Source organism: Drosophila virilis, chromosome X (genome assembly GCF_030788295.1).
Source record: "Drosophila virilis strain 15010-1051.87 chromosome X, Dvir_AGI_RSII-ME, whole genome shotgun sequence".
Taxonomy (NCBI): Eukaryota; Metazoa; Arthropoda; class Insecta; order Diptera; family Drosophilidae; genus Drosophila; species Drosophila virilis.
Window position 1 is genome coordinate 2,231,473 of NC_091543.1, and position 22,165 is coordinate 2,253,637.

General features: G+C 56.3%; 2 protein-coding genes across 2 annotated transcripts; one reads left to right on the top strand and one right to left on the bottom strand.

Annotated features, from left to right (window-relative positions):
• Positions 1 to 152: 152 nt before the first annotated feature.
• Positions 153 to 20,316, top strand: HERC2 (E3 ubiquitin-protein ligase HERC2). The gene is made up of 12 exons (XM_032440358.2): positions 153 to 2,699; positions 2,764 to 3,329; positions 3,869 to 4,426; positions 4,493 to 5,475; positions 5,533 to 5,692; positions 6,906 to 8,704; positions 8,780 to 9,153; positions 9,998 to 11,033; positions 11,106 to 18,146; positions 18,210 to 18,693; positions 19,106 to 19,282; positions 19,341 to 20,316. Exons 1-12 carry the CDS (start codon positions 794 to 796, stop codon positions 19,491 to 19,493), a joined length of 15,237 nt encoding a protein of 5,078 aa, XP_032296249.1. The 5' UTR covers positions 153 to 793; the 3' UTR covers positions 19,494 to 20,316.
• Positions 20,317 to 20,719: 403 nt separating this feature from the next.
• LOC6634486 (peroxynitrite isomerase THAP4) lies at positions 20,720 to 22,043 on the bottom strand. The gene is made up of 2 exons (XM_002058127.4): positions 21,874 to 22,043; positions 20,720 to 21,791 (listed from the first exon to the last, which is right to left on the bottom strand). The coding sequence occupies exons 1-2, from the start codon at positions 21,931 to 21,933 to the stop codon at positions 20,892 to 20,894; spliced, it is 960 nt and encodes a 319-aa protein (XP_002058163.1). The 5' UTR covers positions 21,934 to 22,043; the 3' UTR covers positions 20,720 to 20,891.
• Positions 22,044 to 22,165: the final 122 nt, after the last annotated feature.

Consider the following 22,165-nt stretch of genomic DNA (forward strand, 5'->3'; position numbering starts at 1 on the left):
TTGACCTGGTTTGTTTGTTGTTTTTTTTTTTTTAAAGCTGCCCGCAATTGCAATTTGAAAGAACTGTAAACAGCCAGCCAGTGCTGCCAGATGTCGCAATCGATAAGTCGGGCGAAAAATGGCACAAAAATCGATAATAGTTTTTTTTTTTTTTTGCAAGCAGGTTGGCAGCCTCGCGTGCCAAGCAGAACAACGGCGACTATTAATTGATTAAATATATTTCACTTAACTTTAGAGAATGCAAACAAAACTAAATTGTATTATTAGTGTATTAAATTAACGATAAGTGATTAAAGTGCGCGGTATTAAGCGAATTTACACATACAAAACACACTACTACCACATGCACACAATGGCAACGAAAACGAAAACTACGATTCATTCTAAGCCACTATTTGTGCGTGTGTCGTGTGTGCGCCCCTGTGTGTGTGTGTAAGCCGTGCGTGTGTGTTGGTCTGACGACATTGACTGAGCCTTCGAACGGGGGCCACCGCGCGCCCCGCATCCTGCAACTAGCAGCTAGTAACCGTTACTCTGCTTCTTCACGTTGTGTCTTGCCACAACAGAACTACAAATAAGAAAAGAAAAGAAACCGAACAAAAAAGAAAAAAAAAAAAAAAAAAAAAAAAACAAGAGAGAAAAAGAAAAACGCCTTGGAATATAACAAATGTGCCATGTTATTGTTGGAAGCGGCCGCGTCTGCTGGATTCCAGTTCTGTGAACAGTTACACTAAGGACACACACATTCCCTCCGCGTGCACACCCCTTCCCCTCCCTCACTATTTCTCTCAACATGTTCAATAGGTTGGTCAACGCTGGAACAACCGCAGCAGCAGCAGCAACAGCAGCCGCGCCTGCTGCGGAAGCGCCAGCACACGTTGCCAGTGCATCCAGTGCTGCCACGCCCACGAGTGATCTCTACCTGCGCCCATTGCCATATTTGGACGCCAAATGGCTGCGCGCCGATCTCATAACCTGCCTGCGCAACGCCGCCGACGGCGCTGTGCTCTGGAATCATTTGATACAGGACTGCGAGCTGGTATCGTCGCCAACGGCGCCGCTGCGCAATGCACACGGACAGCTCTCCTATCTGGGCGACGATGGCAAGCATTATTGCGGCGCCGAGCAGCTGCAGTGTACCTGCTGTCAGCCGGAATACTGTGGCCCGCTCTCCGCATGCAATTGCGACGGCTGCCGGCCACTTGACTCGGACACGGCCATCAAAAAGCTGACATCGGCGGCGGCACAGCAAGCGCTCGGCGGACAACAGCATGCGACGGAGCTGACGCTGAGCGCCTGGCTCTGGAGCCAGCCACCCAATCAGCTGGCGAAGCACGATTGCCAGCGCACACTGATCGCCGAGCTCCATGAGCTGGCGCTGCGCGCCGCCGGCAACTGCCTCTCCGCGCAGCAGCTGCGTCAGCAGCTCTTCATCTACGAACGCTACTTTGTGGCGCTCAAGCGCAACCAGCAGCAGCAGCAGCCGCCACAGCCGCCGCAGCAGCAGCCACAAGCTTCACAGCAGCAGCAGCTGGAGGAATCTCTTGTGCCTGCGCCGCCATTGCCGCCGGAACAGGAGCCGGAGCATGCTGCTTTGGGCCTGGCACGCGTCGGGACACGCGCCGCTCTCAACTTTAGCTTTGCGTTTTTGCGTCGCGCCTGGCGCTCCGGCGAGGACATGGAAATGTGCAGTGAGCTGCTCAGCGAAGCGCTCGAATCGCTGCAGGAGCTGCCCGAGGCGACGCTCTTCGATGCCGCCGCGCAGGTCTCCCCCCTCTGGCTGGAGGTCATGGAGCGTTCGATTAAGTTTTTGCGTCTGGTCGCCCTGGGTGATCCCATGGGCGGACGCTGTCTGGCGCCGCTCACGGACAGGCACACGGCGCTGTGCCTGCTGCTGGAGCTGGGCGTGCAGAAGGGCACGCTGGCGGCCACGCTGGAGTGCGTGGTGCTGCTGCTGGTGCTCTGGGAGAAGGACAACGACAATGGACACGCCCACGGACATGGACATGGCGGCGTCAATGGCGATAATCGCGATATGCCGCGCAAATCGGGCGCTCCCCTGCTGCGCATCCTGCAGCGCTATCAGCGCCTGGGCGCCGATCCAGCGGCCGGCGGCAACAGCAGCTCCGGTTCCGGCGCCAGCGCTAATGTGGAGCCGGCCATGCCCTTGGCCAGCGCCACGGAGACCTTCTTGCGCTTCCTTATGCTGCCCAAGAGCAGCGCTGCAATTGTGGATTTACGCCGCGCGGCCGTTGTCATCATCTCGCATTTGGATCGTCTGGTGCAGCCGCATATGCCGCATCCCACGCAGCTGCTGCCCAGCTGCCTGCTGCGTCCGGCGGCCACGCCCAACACGGCGAGCACCATTTTGGAGCAGCAGCGCGTCTATGCGCTGGGCTGGCCAGCGCTGTCCAAGGAGCAGCAGGGATTCAATGTGGAGCCCGCTCTAAGCTGGACCAGTGCAGCCACCCAACAGCCGCCGCCGGCTCTGCTTACGTGCAAGTTCCAGCTGAAGCAGGTGGCCTGCAGCGAGGATATGGTGGTGCTGCTCTGCCAGGAGGGCAAGCTCTACAATTGGCCCATCGCCAAGCCGGAGACGGAACCCCAACTGCTGGACTTTGCTGAAATAGCCAACGAGACGTTCGTCTCCATAGCCGCCCACTGTGAGGGACGACACTTTCTTGCCGTCGACAGCAACCGTGAGTCCAGCTCCAGCTACTCCTGCATTAGCTCTCCTAATCTCTCTCTCTCTCTCTTCCTTAGACAACGCCTATTCGTGGGGCGTCGGCGACAGTCGTCGCTTGGGCCACGGCGATTGCCATGCTCGCGAGCTGCCCACCAAGATCGAGAGTCTGGTGCGTCGCGTCCAGTCCGTCTACTGTGGCTGCTCCTACAGCGCCGCCATCACGTTGCGCGGCAATCTCTATACCTGGGGACGCGGCACCTATGGCCGTCTGGGCCATGGCAATTCGGATGATCAGTGCATGCCCGCCATGGTGATGGCACTGAAGGATCACCAGGTGCTGGACGTAGCACTGGGCAGTGGTGATGCACACACCCTCTGCCTGACCAGAGGTGGTTTGGTCTATGCCTGGGGCGATGGCGACTATGGCAAGCTGGGCAATGGCAGCTGCAACAGCAGCCTGCAGCCGCTGCTCATCGAGTGTCTGCCACGTGTGCAGCGCGTCTTTGCCGGTTCCCAGTTCTCGCTGGCGCTCACCTGCGAGGGCCAGCTCTACAGCTGGGGCAAGGCATCCTGTCTGGGCCATCAGCTGGTCGAGCGCAACGTGCAGGGCTGCAGTGTGCCCAGACTTATAACCAGCCTGCAGGTAAGAGACCATCACTATCATCTCTCATCATCTTCCACTCTACCTCTACCTATTGTCTATAGTCTATTAGAACCTTATCTTCCTTCTTGATACTTGCTTTAAGGTACATAAACACATTTGTTGAGGGTTTGAGGTGGATTTGAACTCTTCCACAAGTGGAAAATGGGTGGAAATAGTTGTCTAAGATAATATATTTATTTTGCCATTTCACTTTTCCTTGGAAAGACATAATCTTTCCTCCCGCCCCATGAAAAATAGGATTTGGGGTGAATTTGAACTCACTCTCATATGGGGAATATGGGTGGAAATAGTTGACTAATTTTTATACACAATATAATATATTTATTTTCCCATTTCACTTTTGGATTACATTGCACAAGTTCCTTTCTTATTGATTCTTGACTTCCTCGTCCATAATAAATGGGATTTGGGCTGGATTTGAACTCACTCTCACAGGGGGCAAATGGGTGGAAATAGTTGATTAATTACTATGCACAATGCAATTTATTTATTTTTCTATTATATATTTATTTTCACAGCATAAACGCATTGTGCACGTGGCCGTGGGCGTGGCCCATTGTTTGGCTTTGAGCAGCAACGGCGAAATCTTTGGCTGGGGCCGCAACGACAACCAACAGATCTGTCCCGCCTCCGTGTGCAGTGAGCCGCTGCTGCGACAGCCCATTCAGGTGACGCTGCCAACGATGCCCGCCAGCGGCATGGCCTGCACCGCCGTCCAGAGCCTGATCTGGACACAGACCAGCCGGCAGGGTGTGCCGCTGCGTGCGCCATTTGTCATCGATCTGGGCGAACCGACATTCCGGCTGCTCGACCAGTTGCTGGGCTTGTGCAGCGCCAGCGCTGCTCAGGATAATCGCCAGACGCCCAACCAGGAATCGGAGTGCATTGCGGTCGCCTGCCTTAATCTGGTGCGTCTCCAGCTGCTCGCGCTCATCGCCAACGGTGTGGAGCCGCGCAACGTTGGCCTGGCCAGCGGCGGGCGTCTGCTCAACAATCTCAAGACGCGCATACTCAGTCTGGCCGGCGGCAGCCAAGTGCTGCGCACCATCCAAATAGCCGCACAGCAAGCGCTCCAGGTAGGTGTCTTCAGTTGTTTTTTTATTATTTTGTAGCCTCTAATTTATCCTTCTCGTTCTTGGCAGGATGGCTGGAGTGTGCTGCTGCCGACGGCGGCGGAGCGTGCCCAGACGCTGACGGCGCTGCTGCCGTCGGAGCCGGGCCAGGCATGCTCGGCGGGGCATCGCTTTATGACGGATCTGTTGGTCAGCTCGCTGATGGCCGAGGGCGGCCTGGAGACGGCGCTGCAACATGCCATACGGCTGGAGAGCAGCTCCTGCTCCACGGACTGCACAGACGGCGCCCATTTGCCGCTGCTGCAGCTAATTACACGTCTGCTCGGAAACAATGCATCGCTTACACAGAGCCGGCTTTCGCTCACCCTGCTGACCAAGCAACAGCAGCAGCCCGTCGCCGAGGAGGAGCAACAGCGACAGCAGCTGCTGTTGCTAATGCAACAGCACCAACAACAACAACAACAACAACCCGGAACCAGTCCTAGTTTGTGTTTGCTGCATCGTTTTCAGCGTCTGCTGTTGGCGCACATTCATCAGGCCAGCGCCGAGGAGGACACAACGGGCGCAGAGGCGCTGCTCTCCCAATATCTGCACAGCCTGATACCCGCCTGCGTGAGCACGCTGCAGCAGGCGCACGAGCTGGCGCTGCAGTGCCGTCCCGAGTCCAGCGAACTGGGCATCGCTCTGAATCGTGTGCTGCAGGCGGACATCTCGGATGCGCTGCTGAACGAGCTGTTGGTCGGTCTGGTGCTGCTTAAGCGCGACAGGCCACAGTGCCTGGCCAGCCTGCGCTGGGCACGTCTCTGCCTGCCCCTGTTGCGTGTGCTCGACCGCCTGAATCGTGCGCTGGGCGAGGGTGAACTGCGCGACGGCGACGACATGGGCTGGCCGGGCATCATTTGTCGCGGCGGCCCCAAAGGCGCTGCCCCGCCGCCGGCGGCCGCTGATCCCGAGACGCACTATGTTCGCCGCTCCGACATGGACAATCTGTTGCTCGACGGCAGCCACTGCATCATTGTGGCTGGCTACGTCTGCGATCTCGCCGGTTATACGTGAGTCGCTGCAGCTACTTTTTAGATTTAACTTAAACCTTTTTCTTTTATCGACAGCTGCGAATCGGAGAATTTGCGCACTCTGCTCGAGCTGGGTCTGGGCAAGGATTTGACCGCGGAGCTAAGCACACCGCCGTTTCGCGGCGCCATGGAGCAGCTGCTGCAACATCACAAGCTGGGCAAATACCTGGCAAGCCAGAGCGCCAGCGAGGAGAAGGTGAGAGAAAGCGTTTTTTAGTTTACACCCTAAAATGTCTTAATGTATAAGGATAAGCAGATAAGAACATATTCGACCCCATGAGAAAAAGATTGTCATGCTCAGGTTGGTCAGCTGAGTCAATCCACGTGGCAACCCTTGCATACATTCATATATATATATGCATACATACGTGCATACAGGCATGCATACAAACATGCATGCATACATATATGCAAACGTACAGAAATGCATGCATACATGCAACCAAACATACATGCATACAAACATGCATACATACATACATGCATGCATACCTGCATACATACATGCATGCATACTTACATACATGCATGCATACATACATACATGCATGCATACATACATACATGCATGCATACATACATGCATGCATACATGCATGCATACATGAATGCATACATACATACATACATGCATACATACACACATACATACATACATACATACATACATACACACATACATACATACATACATACACACATACATACACACACACACACACACAAACCTACATACCTACACACATACATACCAACATATGAACACACACACACACAAAAAAACACTTCACTACTAGCTCAGCATGAAAAGCTGCAGAGCCTACTTAAATTCTTGAGAATCGAGGAGGAGAGCACTTCGAAAAAATTCGTTATATTTAAATTTGCATCACAGCGACAAATAAGTTTCGTCTGCATTTGTCATTAGAAAACAAACATGTATGCGTATATATACATAAATACAGTCATACATGCATACACTAGCACATGCTCATATATATATATATATTACTTTTATGCTTTCTTAAAAAATACTTGTATATATATATAATTCCACCCGCATATGTGGAAAAATAGTGAAAAACGTTTGAATATGTTTTTGTTTACCATCCAATTTAGTCAGTCAGTCATTCTGTCCGTTAGTCAGTCAGTCAATCAATCAATTAGTCAATCAAGACAAATAGTTATATATATATATTACTATTCCAAGTGTCCGACGCATTCAACCAGACAGATTCAGGTACAAGATTTGGGCTGTGCGCTGATCATCAATCAATCAATCAGTCTATCAATCAGTCAATCTGTCAAAACAGCTTAATATATATAGAGATATATGTATTGTTGCACACTTTTCGAGGGTATCTGCCAGTCGTGTATTGCCATGGCTCTAAAATGTTGCTTCTTCTTTGCAGATTGCCCCGCCGACCGCAACGCGCTTGACGCACTTCAGCTCGGAATGCACGCTGGCACAGCTACTGGGTCTGGTGGCGAATCTGATGTGCAGCGGACCCAGTTTGCAGCCGGCGGAGCTGCAATGCCGTCAGCTGGACAAATCGTCGCTGCTTAGCGGCGGCCTGCTGATGCTGCAGCCGAGCAATCCGTTCGACGAGGAGAAGGGCGAGGCGCGCAGCAGCCACAGCACGGCGGGCAATACGCCCACAGAGACAACGCTGCCAGCGCCGCCGCCGACGGCGCGACGTGCCGCCGCCGAGCAGCTGCAGAGCCGCGTGGACAGCTTCATAGCTGGCCTGGCGGAGGCGCGCCTCAGCGATCCGCTGGTGGCCCACTGGCTGGCGCTCACCGAGCGCTACTGCAAGGCGCACAATTTGATGTGGCACCAGGAGTTCGCCACAGAGCATCCGGTCCAGGAGCTGGAGCGTCTGCTCAGCGCCGTGCTGTTGCGGCATCAGTGCCTCGGCGGCCTGGTGCTCAGCGCGCTGGAGGCAACAGGCGAGCAGCAACAGCAACAGCAGCCGGCGCTGCCCAAGCAGCTGGGCGAGATAATACGACTGGTGCATCAGGCCAAGTGGTCGGTGGTGCGCACACGCCAGCAGCTAAATCGCAGCTACAAGGAGGTGTGCGCGCCCGTTCTGGAACGTTTGCGCTTTTTGCTGTACGAGGTGCGTCCGGCCATCAGTCCGCAGCAGCGTGGCCTGCGCCGGCTGCCCATACTGCAGCGTTTGCCGCGCTTCCGGCTGCTGGTGCGGCGCCTGCTGCAGGAGCTGCGCGCGGCCAAACAACAGCCGGCAGCCAAGCCCGAGGATCTGCTAAATGCCAGCATCCAGCAGCAGCAGCAGCAGCAACAGACCACAGAGCTGTTGATCTACGAGCAACAGGAGCAGCTGCAGCAAGAGAAGAAGCCCAAGCAGCAGAAGCAGCTCGACGAGGAGGAGTCGCTGTTGCGTCGCCTCAACGAACGCCAGCTGCACGCGGATATCGAGCTGGACGCCACACTCATACAGGACATTGTTGACTTTGCGCTGCAGGACAGCTGCGATGTGGAGACGGTGCGCCGTGCCATGTACTGCCAGATGCAGCGCTTCCAGCTGCGCCTGGCCGGGCTGCAGCTGGTGCAGCAGCTGCTCGAGCTGCACGGCCTGCTGGACGCCGCCCAGTACAGCCTGCTCAATGGCTATTTGGGCCTGCATCTGAAGTCCGCTGCGTGTGGCGCCTCGCCGCAGCCTGTGCTCGGCCAGCTGAACATGGTTAGCGCGTATCAGAAGGCACGCCTGCTGCTGGCCCAGGCGCGTGTCCTTGATTGGGCGGTGCGCGAACTGCGTCGTCTGGTCAATCAGGAGCAGCAGGGCGCTGCACGCGGCAAGGATAGCTGCAATCTGAGCACCTATGTGCTGCTCAAGCGTTTGCCGCGCGCCCGCTTCCTGATCAGCATCTTTGGGCTGCTCGCCAAGGAGCTGGGCGCCAATGAGCTCGGTCTGCTCATTAACTCAGGCCTGCTGGGCACTGTGCTCGGCCTGCTGGCGCAGACGGGCGGCGAGGGCGGCGCCAGGGGCAACAATTTGGAGCTGAGCGTGCTCTACGAGGACAGCGTGCTGAAGCAGAAGTGCAACAAGGCACAGCTCAGCGGACCGGATCTGGCGAAGCTCATGAAGATTGGCACGCGAATTGTGCGCGGCGCCGACTGGAAATGGGGCGATCAGGATGGCAATCCGCCCGGCGAGGGACGCATCATCAGCGAGGTGGGCGAGGACGGGTGAGTACAGCAGGCCAGAGCACTCACCAAGAGAACTGTCCAATCTAATAACGCTACTCTCATCCTGCCAATTAGCTGGGTGCGCGTCGAGTGGTATACGGGCGCCACCAATTCGTATCGCATGGGCAAGGAGGGCCAATATGATCTGCAGCTGGCGGATAGCGCAATGAATGTGGCCTCACCCACGGAACCGGAACGCGAGGAGCTGGGCACCATGGAACCGCCGCCCAGCAGCGAATCGCATCCATCCAAGCTGTTGCGCCACTGCGCCGCCAAGCTGCTGCAAATCCTGGCCGTCGGCAGCGGACTTCACGGTGCCTGTCTGGACAAATATGCGCTGCGTGGCGTCACCAGCATGTTTCGTGCCATGCTCGATCCAAAGCCCGCCTTGGCCAATGTTGTCCATTGCCTCAACTGGCTGAATCTCGGTTTCATACGCGCCATTGCAGGTGAGCCGGTTAATCTGCCCAAAAACTGTGCTGTGAAGACCTTGCAAATCTCAGCTTTCCATAAACTTAAAAGCGAGTCTCGGTCAAAATTGTTTTGGACTTTATCAAGCGATGCTCGAAGGAATCGGACATGACAAACTTCGTTTATATATATATATCTATGCTAGAGTATGCCTCATCTGTCTGGTCACCGCAATATTCTCTTCGTCGAGACAGAATTGAAGCTGTACAGAAACAGTTCTGGTTGCGCTTCGTCGTATAAAATTGGCATTCTACCGCTCCAGCAGATCTCCGACGATTGATCTTCCTTAACTATTCGTATTCCTTTATCCCTATCCCTTCGTCCCTAGTCCCTATCCCTATCCCCTAGTCCCTATCCCTATCCCCTAGTCCCTATCCCTATCCCTTCTTCCTTAATCCCTATCCCAATCCCTATCCACATTCGTTCTTCCTCTATCGCTATCCCTTCCTCTCTCCCTATCCCTTCTTCCTCTCTCCCTATCCATTCTTCCTCTAACCCTATTGCCTACTCCTCCGTCCATCTTCCTCTATCCCAATACCTTATTCCTCCATTCCTATCCCTTGTTTTTCTATTCCTATCCCTTCTTTATCTTTCCCTATATCCTTGCAGAGGATATCATAATGCGACCCCTTAAAGTATATATATATTTTTGATCAGCATCAACAGCCGAGTCGATATAGCCATGTCTGTTCGTTTCTCTGTCGATCCAGCCAGTCTGTCCTTCTGTTCCAGCTGCTGGACAGACGCACTGGGCCCTCCTCTAAACTGTCTAAGCTCACAACTCTCTCCTCACAACTCTTCTCTTCTCTCCTGCTCTTCCAGGCGACTGTCCACGCTTGTGCCTGGAACTGAGCGCTCCGAACTGGCTGTCGTATTACTTTGGTCTGCTGGAGCAGCCGGCGGGCAGTGAGCGTGGCGTCTATCGGCAGCTGCACTGTCTGCGCCTGCTGCAGACCATTCTGGCGGCATGGGGCCAGGAGGAGGAGCCGCGCATGGCTGCGCTGGTGCGTCAGCTATTTGGCACACTTGGACGCATCGCGCTGCACTGTCCCGGCGATGTGACGCTGCAACCTCAGGAGGGCGGCAAGTCGCGCGTCCTGCTGACCGCCTCGCATTCGGGCAGCGTAGCCGAGGAGCTGGTCGGTCTGCTGCGTCGCCTGCACACGCTGCCCCACTGGAATGCGGTAATAAATTCGTTTCTGGCCCAGAAATTGTGCGTCGCCGCGGAGCTGCTGCAGGGCGAATCCCAGCTGTTGCCCCAAACGCCGCTGGACACGGAGCACAGTCTAGTGCTAGGTGTTCTCAGCGCCATGGGCGGCTATGATCTGCGACCACGCGTCGGACTCCATTGCTTTAACGAGGGCAGCCACATGATCATCGCCAGCTTTACGCACAAGGGACGCTGCCTTCTGGCGCACAGTGCTCCGCCCGCAGGCAGCCTATCTGCCCAGGGTTTGGTCAAGGTGCCGCTGGCCACGGTGCTGCCCCAGCTGGATCACAGCTGCTTCAGTCTGACTCGGCTGCCCATGAACGAGATGCTTCTAAATGCCTGGACGGTGCTGTTGTATGGCGCCGCCAGCTGCAGCAGCTCCTCAGCCGCCAACTGGGAGCTGCTCAACGCTGGCGAGGGTCGACTCGATGTCCGGCTGCTGCGCAGCCAACAGCTACAGCTGGCCGTGCTGCACACCAACGGCGTGCTCTATCGCCATCAGGCGGCCCTTCGCAAGATACTCAAACAGCGGGCGCCCGCCGGCGGCTATAATGGCAGCAACGAGGAGGCCGACACAGAGCAGGAGCCGGAACAGGAGCAGGAACAGCTACAAAAGTTGCAGCAAACGGATGTACGCAACGGCAACAGGTCTGGACAGGATTTGTCAGTCTATTCCGTCTATTTATTTACTTATCTCACACTTCTTCTGTCCTCTTGCAGCCAGCAACCGGAGCAACCGGAACAGCTGCTCATCCAGTGCCTGCTGCTGCGCGCCACCCAACCATCTCCGGTTAAAGCCTGCTATGGCTACACGGAGCTGGCCACTGCGGCGCTCAACTGTGTCCAAACGCTCGCCAGCCAGGCGCATCAGCAGCTAATGAATGCCGAGAATGAGCTGCAGCCGCTGCTGCTGCCCAGTCCCGCACAGCCCACAATGGTGCACGGTATTGCCGTCTATAATGTGGCCAAGGAGCAGACGGCGGCACCGGAGACGATGCAGCCGCAGGCGCTGCCTGTCGCCGCAAGCGATGCGCAGCTGATTGAACAGATTATGGAGATGGGCTTTACGCGACGCAATGTGGCGTTGGCCCTGAAACAGCTATCGCTGCAGGCGGAGGCCATGCCGACGCCCGAACAGATTGTCCAATGGATACTCGAGCATCCCGATGTGTGCGCCAATACGATTGACGAGGAGGCCGCCAGCCTGGAGACGGAGCAGCGACCAGCCCACGGAAACGGAAGTGGTAGCAACACAACGAGCAGCAGCACAACGAACAGCAGCACAACGAGCAGCAGCAGCAGCAGCAGCTCCTCCTCGGACACTGTTGAGGATCAGATGGTGCAAAAGTTTGAGACACGCAAAGATTTCCAAACGGCCGATCATTATGCGCTCTATGTGCGCGGCCTGGTACGTCCCGGCATGCTTGTGCGCTGCTGTCGCGACTTTGAGGAGATCAAGCAGGGCGACATGGGCAATGTACTGATCGTGGACACCGAGGGATTGCACGATCTCAATGTGCAGGTCGATTGGCGCAATCATGGTAGCACCTATTGGGTATGTTTTGTTCACATCGAGCTTGTCGAGTCTGCTGCTCATTTATTGCCCCTGCCACGCCCACCGCCGGCAATAATAGTGGGCGCCAGGGTAAGATTGCGCTCGAACGGACAACTAATGCGGCTGGGCGGCTCACGCAGCCAGCCGGATTACGGCATAGTCACCGCAATGCGCGGCAAACAATTGACTGTGGAGTTTCCGGATCAGCCGCATTGGCAGGGACACATCAATGAGGTGGAACCGGCGCAACCAGTTTCCGCGCCAGCTGCAGCTACTGCCCAGTCGCAGCAGCCGGCGCCACAGCAACAGCAGCTGCCGCCGGCGGCCGCTCAGCTGGACTTGATTGAGGATTGGTCGCGCTGCATCCGTTCGCTGAGCGTCAGCTCGAACGAGTCGGCGGCCAAGCATCTGCTCGACGGCAGCGGCCTGGCCTGGCAGAGCTGCTCAAGTGGACCCTGTCGCCATTGGATACGTCTCGAGCTGCACGACCGTATTCTGGTCCATAGCCTGGCGTTGCGCGTCAGCCCCGAGGATCATTCGCATATGCCGTCGCTGCTGGAGGTGCGCGTCGGCGAGTGCATCGATAGCCTCAAGGAGTACACCTGGATACCGGTCGCAGCGGGCGCCACTCGCGTCCTACTCATGCAGCAGGCAACACAGTATTATCCCTGGATCGAGATCGTGATCAAACAGTGCCAGAACAATGGCATCCAGTGCAAGGTGCATGGCCTCCAATTCATTGGACGTCGACAACAGCCGGACATACAGCATATGCTGGCCAATGCGCAGTTTTTGGCCTGCGAATATGGTGGCGGCGCCGGCGCCGGTGGAGCAGCTGCAGCAGCCGCCGCCGCACCAGCCACAGCTCCGGCGGAAACCACGTTGACGACGACGACGACGACGACGGCGAGCAGCAGCAGCAGCAGCGGCGGCGGCGGCGGCCATGCGGAACAGGAGCTGCCCTGCACGGTGATGGTCTGGGGCCTCAACGACAAGGAACAGCTGGGCGGCTTGAAGGGCTCCAAGGTGAAGGTGCCCACCTTTTCGCAGACGATCAGCCGCTTGCGGCCCATTCATATAGCCGGCGGCAGCAAATCGCTGTTTGTGGTCAGCCAGGATGGAAAGGTATATGCCTGCGGTGAGGGCACCAACGGACGCCTCGGCCTGGGCGTTACCCACAATGTGCCGCTGCCCCATCAGCTGCCCGTGCTGCATCAGTATGTGGTCAAGAAGGTAGCAGTTCATTCGGGCGGCAAACATGCGCTTGCCCTAACGCTTGACGGCAAGGTCTTTAGCTGGGGCGAGGGCGAGGATGGCAAGCTTGGACATGGCAATCGCAGCACCCTGGACAAGCCACGCCTGGTGGAGGCGCTGCGCGCCAAAAAGATACGCGACATTGCGTGCGGCTCCTCGCATTCGGCGGCCATCAGCAGCCAGGGCGAACTGTACACGTGGGGCCTGGGCGAGTACGGCCGACTGGGCCATGGCGACAATGCCACACAGCTGAAACCGAAGCTTGTGACCGCGCTTCATGGACGTCGTGTCATTCAGGTGGCCTGCGGCAGCCGGGATGCCCAGACACTGGCGCTGACCGAAGACGGCGCCGTCTTTAGCTGGGGCGACGGCGACTTTGGCAAGCTGGGACGCGGCGGCAGCGAGGGTTCTGCCACGCCGCACGAAATCGAACGTCTCTCCGGCATCGGTGTCATCCAGATTGAGTGCGGTGCCCAGTTTAGCCTCGCATTGACGCGCGCCGGCGAGGTCTGGACCTGGGGCAAGGGCGACTACTATCGGCTCGGTCATGGCGGTGATCAGCATGTGCGCAAGCCACAGCCCATTGCCGGATTGCGCGGCCGCCGGGTCATCCATGTGGCTGTCGGAGCATTGCACTGCCTCGCCGTCACGGACGCCGGCCAGGTGTATGCCTGGGGCGACAATGATCATGGCCAGCAGGGCAGCGGGAATACGTTCGTGAACAAGAAGCCCGCCTTGGTGATTGGACTGGATGCGGTGTTTGTGAATCGTGTCGCCTGCGGCAGTTCCCATTCGATGGCCTGGGGCTTGCCCAATGCCAGTCTGGACGAGGAGAAACGCGGCCCCGTGCCCTTTGGCAGCACACGTGATCCGCTCGGCGGCAGCAGCCTCGGCATCTACGAGACAGAGACGCCGCCAACGGTGCACATGCACACAACGCCGGATGTGGCCGGCAAGCCGGATGCTCGACCCAGCACGTCGGCGGGCGCCGCAGCAGCGGCGGCGGCAGCGGCAGCAGCAGCAGCAGCAGCGGCTCCTGCCTCTGGCTGTGCCACTCAGCCGAGTCTCAGCGAGAGCCTGACACTGGAAACACCGGCGGCACGGCAAGCGGCACTGGGTCATGTGCTGCGCGCGATGAGCATCTTGCAGGCGAGGCAGCTCATTGTCGCGGCGCTAACCAGCCACAGTAAGGTCAACTACAAGGAGACGACTGCACGCCAGCTTGAGGAGCAGCTCAATACGGCAGCGGGCGGCGGAGGAAGCGGCGGCGGCGGCAGCGGCGTAGTAGGAGCTACTGCTGCTGGCGGAGCAACGGGCATAGCTGCTGGAGCAGCCGCTGGAGCGGGAACGGCAACCATAGCCCAGGGCGGCGGCGAGGCGCCGGCAGATGCCAGCGATGCAGCGTTGCTGGCAGCAGCGGAACAGCATTCACCCGATGAACCCGGCCCGGCACAGCTGGCCGGGCAAGTGCCAAGCGCGGGTCCGTTGAGCGCCTTCCAGAGCCTGACCGGCTCGCTGACCATGTCGGGCATGTCGGCGGGCTCGCATTCGCGCATGTCCGCCAGCGCCATGTCCGTAATGGCCGCCACGATGACACAACAGGAGGAGATGCTGGCACAGTTTACGCACAATCATGGACTGGACGATTTTGGTGCTTTGCTTCAGGAGCCGGAGGCCAAGTCTCTGGTCGAATTGCTCAAGCTAGCCGTTTGCGGCCGTTGCGGTCCGCCGAGCACGGCACAGACCATCGCAGAGACCCTAATCTCGTTGAGCAGCAATGCGGGCATTGCGGCCATGCTGCTGGAGACCTGCATCACCGAACTGGAGGATCTGTGCACGTCGCGCCATTGCCTGGGCAAGCTGCCCAAGCCCATTATGCAGGAGAGCAGCCATCCGTATGTGGACAATATGAATGTGAGCGGCACGGTCCGGATACCCGGCGCCGAGATGTTGCGCCTCGAGTTCGATAGCCAGTGCAGCACAGAGAAACGCAACGATCCGCTGGTCATTATGGATGCGGCCGGTCGTATGCTGGCCATGCGTTCCGGCCGTGAATTTGCCCACTGGGCACCAGAGATACGTGTGCCCGGCGATGAGCTGCGCTGGAAATTCTGCTCGGATAGCTCGGTGAATGGCTGGGGCTGGCGCTTCTGGGTGCACGCCATCATGCCGGCGGCGACGCTCGACGAGAGCGGCTCCGATCGTGCCGTTCTCTCGCAGCCATCGATGGCCCTCGTCATGGCGCTGCTCGATGCACGGCTCGCTCCACGCCAACCCCAGGTGCTGCTCCGATTGGCCGCCGCCCTAGCTGCGTGCGCCCAATTGGGCGCCTTGAGCACCGCACAGCGCATTTGGGCTCTGAAGAAACTGCACGCGGTGCTGTTGCTGGAACAGGCACCACGCCCACAGGAGCCGGCACTGGCTGCTATACTGTTGCCGCTCATTCCGGAGCTGCTGCGTCAATATGAGTACGAGGAGCCGCAGGTGCGCGGTGGCATACATCTGATGCATTCGGATTACTTTAAGACCCTGGCGGCGCTCGCCTGTGATATGCAACTGGATGCGGCGCTGCCCACCACCAGCAGCAGCAGCAGCGGCGGCAGCAGCAGCAGCTGCTCCACAGCGACAAGCTGTGCCGTGGCTGCCGCCACTGGCTCCTCCTGCTCCGCAGCCGCCGCCGCCTCCAGCTTGACTGCAGCCAATGGCTCCGGTGATGTGCACAAGTGGGCGTGGTTCAAGCGATATTGCATCGCAGTGCGCGTCGCCCAAGCGCTAATCCGACGCACAGAGCTGCCGCGCCAATTTTGCCTGGAGGTGCGCAAAAAGTTTGCCGAAATGTTGCCACCGTCGGCTCCGGCGCCCGTCACCAGCTGCCCATCGCCGGGCACCTCGCTCATCAACTCGGCCACTTCGCTCTCCTCCAGCACCGTGAGCAATGCCTCCGCCACAGAGCAGCAACAGCAGCAGCAACAACAACAGTTGACGCCGGAGCTGCTGCTCCTGGAGCAAGTGCAACAACAGCAGCCGGCACAACATCAACAAACATCGCCGGCGCCTTTGCAGCTGCTGCTGCACGAGGATCACACGCTGTTCCAGGCGCCGCACGATGCCCAGCTGCTGCAGTGGCTCAATCGGCGCCCGGATGACTGGGCATTGAGCTGGGGCGGCGCCAGCACCATTTATGGCTGGGGACACAATCATCGCGGCCAATTGGGCGGACTCGAGGGCAGCCGCATCAAGACTCCGACACCATGCGAGGCGCTCAGCCTGCTGCGTCCCATTCAGCTGGCCGGCGGCGAGCAATCCCTGTTTGCCGTGACGCCGGATGGCAAACTGTTTGCGACGGGCTACGGTTCCGGCGGACGACTCGGCGTCGGTGGCAGCGATTCGTGGGCAATACCCACGCTTCTCGGTTCGCTGCAGCACGTCTTTGTCAAGAAGGTGGCTGTCAATTCCGGCGGCAAGCATTGCCTCGCTCTGACCACGGACGGTGAGGTCTATGCCTGGGGCGAGGGCGAGGACGGCAAGCTCGGACATGGCAATCGCATGAGCTACGATCGACCCAAGCTGCTGGAGCATCTGAATGGGATGAGCGTTGCGGATATTGCGTGCGGCAGCGCACATTCGGCGGCCATCACGGCCAGTGGACACGTCCTGACCTGGGGCAAGGGCCGTTACGGCCGGTTGGGTCATGGCGATTCGGAGGATCAGCTGCGTCCCAAGCTGGTGGAGGCGCTGCTCGGCTATCGGGCCATTGACATTGCCTGCGGCTCGGGCGATGCGCAGACGCTGTGCATCACGGACGACGACAACGTCTGGAGTTGGGGTGACGGCGACTACGGCAAACTGGGACGCGGCGGCAGCGATGGCTGCAAGCTGCCCTACAAGATCGAAAGCCTGGCTGGCCTGGGCGTCATCAAGGTCGAGTGCGGTTCACAGTTTTCCGTTGCGCTGACCAAATCCGGTGCCGTTTACACCTGGGGCAAAGGCGATTTCCATCGGCTCGGCCACGGCTCGGTCGATCATGTGCGTCGACCCAAAAAGGTCGCAGCGCTCCAGGGCAAAAAGATCATCTCAATAGCGACCGGTTCGCTGCACTGTGTCGCCTGCAGCGATGCCGGCGAGGTCTACACCTGGGGCGACAACGATGAGGGCCAGCTGGGCGATGGCACCGTTACGGCCATCCAAAGGCCACGCCTTGTCGCTGCGCTGCAGGGCAAGCACATTGTGAAGGTCACGTGCGGCTCGGCGCATACGTTGGCCCTGTCCACGTCGCAGCTGAGCGAACGGCTGCGTCCGCTGCCCAATCCCCCGCTGGAATATGATTTGGTGCGCGATCTGGCGCCGGAAGCGCTGCACGCTCGCCTCATCCTGCTGCATCATTTCTCGGAGCTGCTCTGCCCCTGCCTGGCCATGCTGCCCATTGCCGGTGATCTCAGTCTGGGCGCGCTCAAGGATGTGCTCGTCTACAACATCAAGGAGGCCGCCTTTCGCAAGGTCATCCAAACGACAATGGTGCGCGATAAGCAGCACGGACCCGTCATCGAACTGAATCGCATCCAGGTGAAACGATCGCGTAGCCGCTGCAATGGACTCGCCGGCATCGATGGCATGAAGAGCGTATTTGGTCAGATGGTGCAAAAGTTGCCGCTGCTCACCCAGGAGGCGCTCGCCCTGCCGCATCGCGTCTGGAAGGTCAAATTTGTTGGCGAGAGCGTCGACGATTGCGGCGGCGGTTATAGCGAATCCATTGCCGAGATGTGCGATGAGCTGCAGAATGGCAGTGTTCCGCTCTTGATAAGCACACCCAATGGGCGGGGCGAGGCGGGCGCCAATCGGGATTGCTTCCTGCTGGATCCAACGCTCACCTCCGTACTGCAGATGAACATGTTTCGTTTTCTGGGCGTGCTCATGGGCATTGCGGTGCGCACCGGTTCCCCCCTCAGTCTCAAGTATGTAGCTCCCTTTACCTGGAGATCACTATTAATTCTTCCCCCTCCTACTCCTCTCTTTAGCTTGGCGGAGCCCGTATGGCGACAGCTAACGGGCGAGCCGCTGCGTCCCACGGATCTCACCGAGGTGGATCGCGACTATGTGGCCGGACTGCTCTGCATCCGTAACATGGACGATGATGCGAAGCTCTTCAATACGCTGGAGCTGCCATTTTCGACATCGTCGGCCCGTGGCCACGAGGTGCCGCTGTCCACCCGCTATACGCACATCTCGCCCAGAAATCGCGCCGAATATGTGCGCCTGGCGCTCGGCTTTCGGCTGCACGAGTTCGATGAGCAGGTGAAGGCCGTGCGCGACGGCATGTCCAAGGTGATACCTGTGCCGCTGCTCTCCCTCTTCTCGGCCGCCGAGCTGCAGGCGATGGTCTGCGGCTCACCCGATATACCGTTGGGCCTGCTCAAATCGGTGGCCACCTACAAGGGCTTCGATCCCAGTTCGGCGCTGGTCGGCTGGTTCTGGGACGTCATGGAGGAGTTTACCAATCAGGTGAGCCACAGTTATCAACGAGCAGCAGGATAACCTAGCCTAGAAATGATAAAAAAAAAAACCCATTTCGATATCGATTCTTATCGATTTTATGGATACGCAGCAAGTTATCGATAATTTGGAGCTCTCCAGACGGTCAGATGCCAGTTGGACATGGCCATTGATCTCTTTCGGAGATGCTTTCCTCCAATTAATTATGGCCTGGTTAATAATTATTGATTTCGATATCGATTCATATCGACTTTATGGATACGCAGCAAGTTATCGATAATTTGCAGCTTAATATCAAATATTTGGATCTTGAAGATGGACTCGACTTTATGCTATACATACTTGCTTAATCGGATCGGAGCTGCTTCCTGCCACTTAATTATGGCCCGTTTAATAAATATTGTTGTGTATTTCGTTTCAGGAGCGTTCGCTGTTCCTGCGCTTTGTGTGGGGAAGAACGAGGCTGCCGCGCACCATTGCCGACTTTCGGGGACGCGACTTTGTGCTGCAGGTGCTCGAAAAGAATCCGCCCGATCATTTTCTACCCGAGAGCTATACCTGCTTCTTTCTGCTCAAAATGCCGCGCTACTCCTGCAAGGTAAGCAATCCCTGAATCCTCGCCAGACTTGATTTATAATTATCTTTATCTTTCGTAGGCTGTGCTGCTGGAGAAGCTCAAGTATGCGATACACTTCTGCAAGAGCATCGACACGGATGAATATGCGCGTGTGGCCATGGGCGAACCCACCGAGGCGACTGGCAGCGAGGACAACAGCGATCTCGAGTCCGTTGCCAGTCACGATGGCTGAACGCAATTATCGATAACAACCATTAATCGCAAATCGAAATGAAAACAAAAACCAAAAAAAAAAACATAATTTATGCTGCTGCTGCTGCTGCTGCTGCTGCTGCTTGGCATATGATAAACGCAACGCACTTCAAACGCATTAGATTAGCCGCCGATTAGCCGATTAGCCGATTAATCGATTAGACGATTAGTCGATTATTTGCTTAGCACACACACACACAGAGACAGACTTGCCAGATCTGCAGCACATAGACACACAAACACACACACAGAGACAAAGACAGCTTGGTAGAGAGCGGAAGGAGAATATTGAAAAGGATACTGGAAACTGTTGATAGAGCAGAGACACGAAACCAAAAAGCAAATTAAGCAAACGTTAAATGTTATTTCCATATTGCATAAATGTTAGTTTAAAAAGTCCAAACACACACCCATACACATATAAATAATATATATAAATGAGAATACCATAAAGCTATATATATATATATATATATATATATATATATATATATATATATATATATATATATATATATATATATGCGTATATATGTATACACAATTATGCTTACATAATATAGCTTACAGTTGGCAGGAACTGCCCGCCATTGATATTAAATAACAAATATTGATTATTGATAATAACTGCTATAACGATAACGATAACGATATCGATAACGATAATATGCTAACGATGATCAATTCTAGTTGTGTGTTTTCGGCAAAGTAAAATACAAAAACATAATAAAATTAACAATGAATATGCAAGAAATGAAAAACATCTGAAATCTGAAATAAAATGCAAATACTTGAAAATTGAACGAATTGTTTTGATCAATTAATCCTGAACTTTCACAACAAATTGCTTGCCCAACACTGTTTTAACGGTTTCTTTGCTCAAGCGAAAATGTAAATACTTAAAAATTGAGGGAACTGTTTACACGAATTAATCGATAACTTTTTAGGCAACAAATTGCTCGTTGCTCAACACTGTTTTAACGGTTTCTCTGGTGAAACGCGTAAATTGTGTGGTTAGAAACGAATGAAAAATGAAATGAAGCAAAAAAAAAACGAATATTGCTTTAAGTACAAGCGAGTGCGCGACTAGAAGACACCCAGTATATGCATATATCAGCTAGGTCAAGTGCATTCGCAAGACTTAACTCAAATAATTGTATTAGCAACTTATCCTGGTCAAAGTACGTGCACGTGGCTAACAAAGGATTCTGAAAGGTGAGTTTATTCTTCATCTATGAATACTATGAAGATTTGGTATAGATTTGCAGGCCTAGTCCCAATGGACTATAGATCCTGCTCACTGGGAATTTTGTTGGATAAGCCGCAAACCCCTGACCCCCGGCTAACCAAGCGTTGAGCTAATCCTTCAAACAATCTGTCACTCTTCATAGTCCTCAAAGAACATTTCGGAGGCAAAGTCGTCGTCGAAGCAGCGATACCGTGTCGGCGGCTGCGAAGGCGGCTGCGACGGCGACTGTGAGGTTGACTGCAGCTGCGACTGTGGCGTTGATTGCGATTGCGTCTGACCCGTGGCCTGGGCCTGGGCCTGCGCCTCGGACTCGGACTCGGTCTGTTTCGCTTCGGCAGGGTCATCCGTGTCGCTGCTGGTATTGCTGGGCACACAGGCGCGGGGCGCAGTACGCCGCTGGCGACTCAGCATCTGGCTGTCCGACTCGTAATCGCAGGCCTCGTCCTCCACCTGATCGCCGGAGTCGAGTATATCGTTTGCCCCGCCCGGTGTACAGCAGCTGCAGTTCTCCTCGCTGTCGCCGCTGGCAGCGGTTGGTGTGTCGCCCATGACGGCGCCAATCACATTGCGCAGAACACGGGATGCGGCCTCCTGCATCTGCGAGATAAGCTCACGCGCCGGATGCGCCTCATCCAATTGCGATGCATTGCAGCTCTGGCGCTGTTGCTGCTGTTGCTGCTGTTGCTGCGTCAGCGGATGCTGTGTGTGCTGCGGCTTGCCCGAGTCCAGGTGCCGGTGCGGATCCTCGCAGGGGCACTTGCGGCGAGCCGGCGCACTGCTCGCCGGCGGCGGTGGCGGCGGCGGCTCACTGTGTCCATTGCAGCCATCGTCTCTGGGTCGTCGCTCCCGGCAGACGGCGCAATCTCGATCCGGCGGCTCAACGATAATCTCTGAGTTCGGCAGCTTCTCGTCACAGCTGCAGCTCGGCTCAAATGTCGGCTCCTTGGCAGCTGGCGGTTGATCCTTGCCGCGACGCACCCGATAAAACAAATAGACGAGCGCCAACGTAGCATACGTGGCCTTCGCAACCTGGACGAGGACGAGGATGAGGTTCAGGTTGAGGACGAGGATGAGGCTCAACAGGAGTCGAATAACCTGGTCTTAAACTTACATTCGCACGACCGTTCATTGTGGTGCTATTGAAATACTTCTTGAAGCCCTCGGAAGCCATCGCGGACAAAGCAATTAGCTTGGGGATTTAGTCTTGTCTGTGCGGGTTTTTTGGGGGAGTCTGGGTCCGGGTCCGGGTCTGAACTGAACGTCCAAAATCAAACTGAACTACCTGCCGAATGAAGCATTCACCAGCTGCCTACTTGGTTCAAAAATCGAAATACACAAGTTTCAGAGTGGGCGACTGGCAGATACCACGTACTTTTTCCTACCCCCCGTTTCCAAATGGAAAA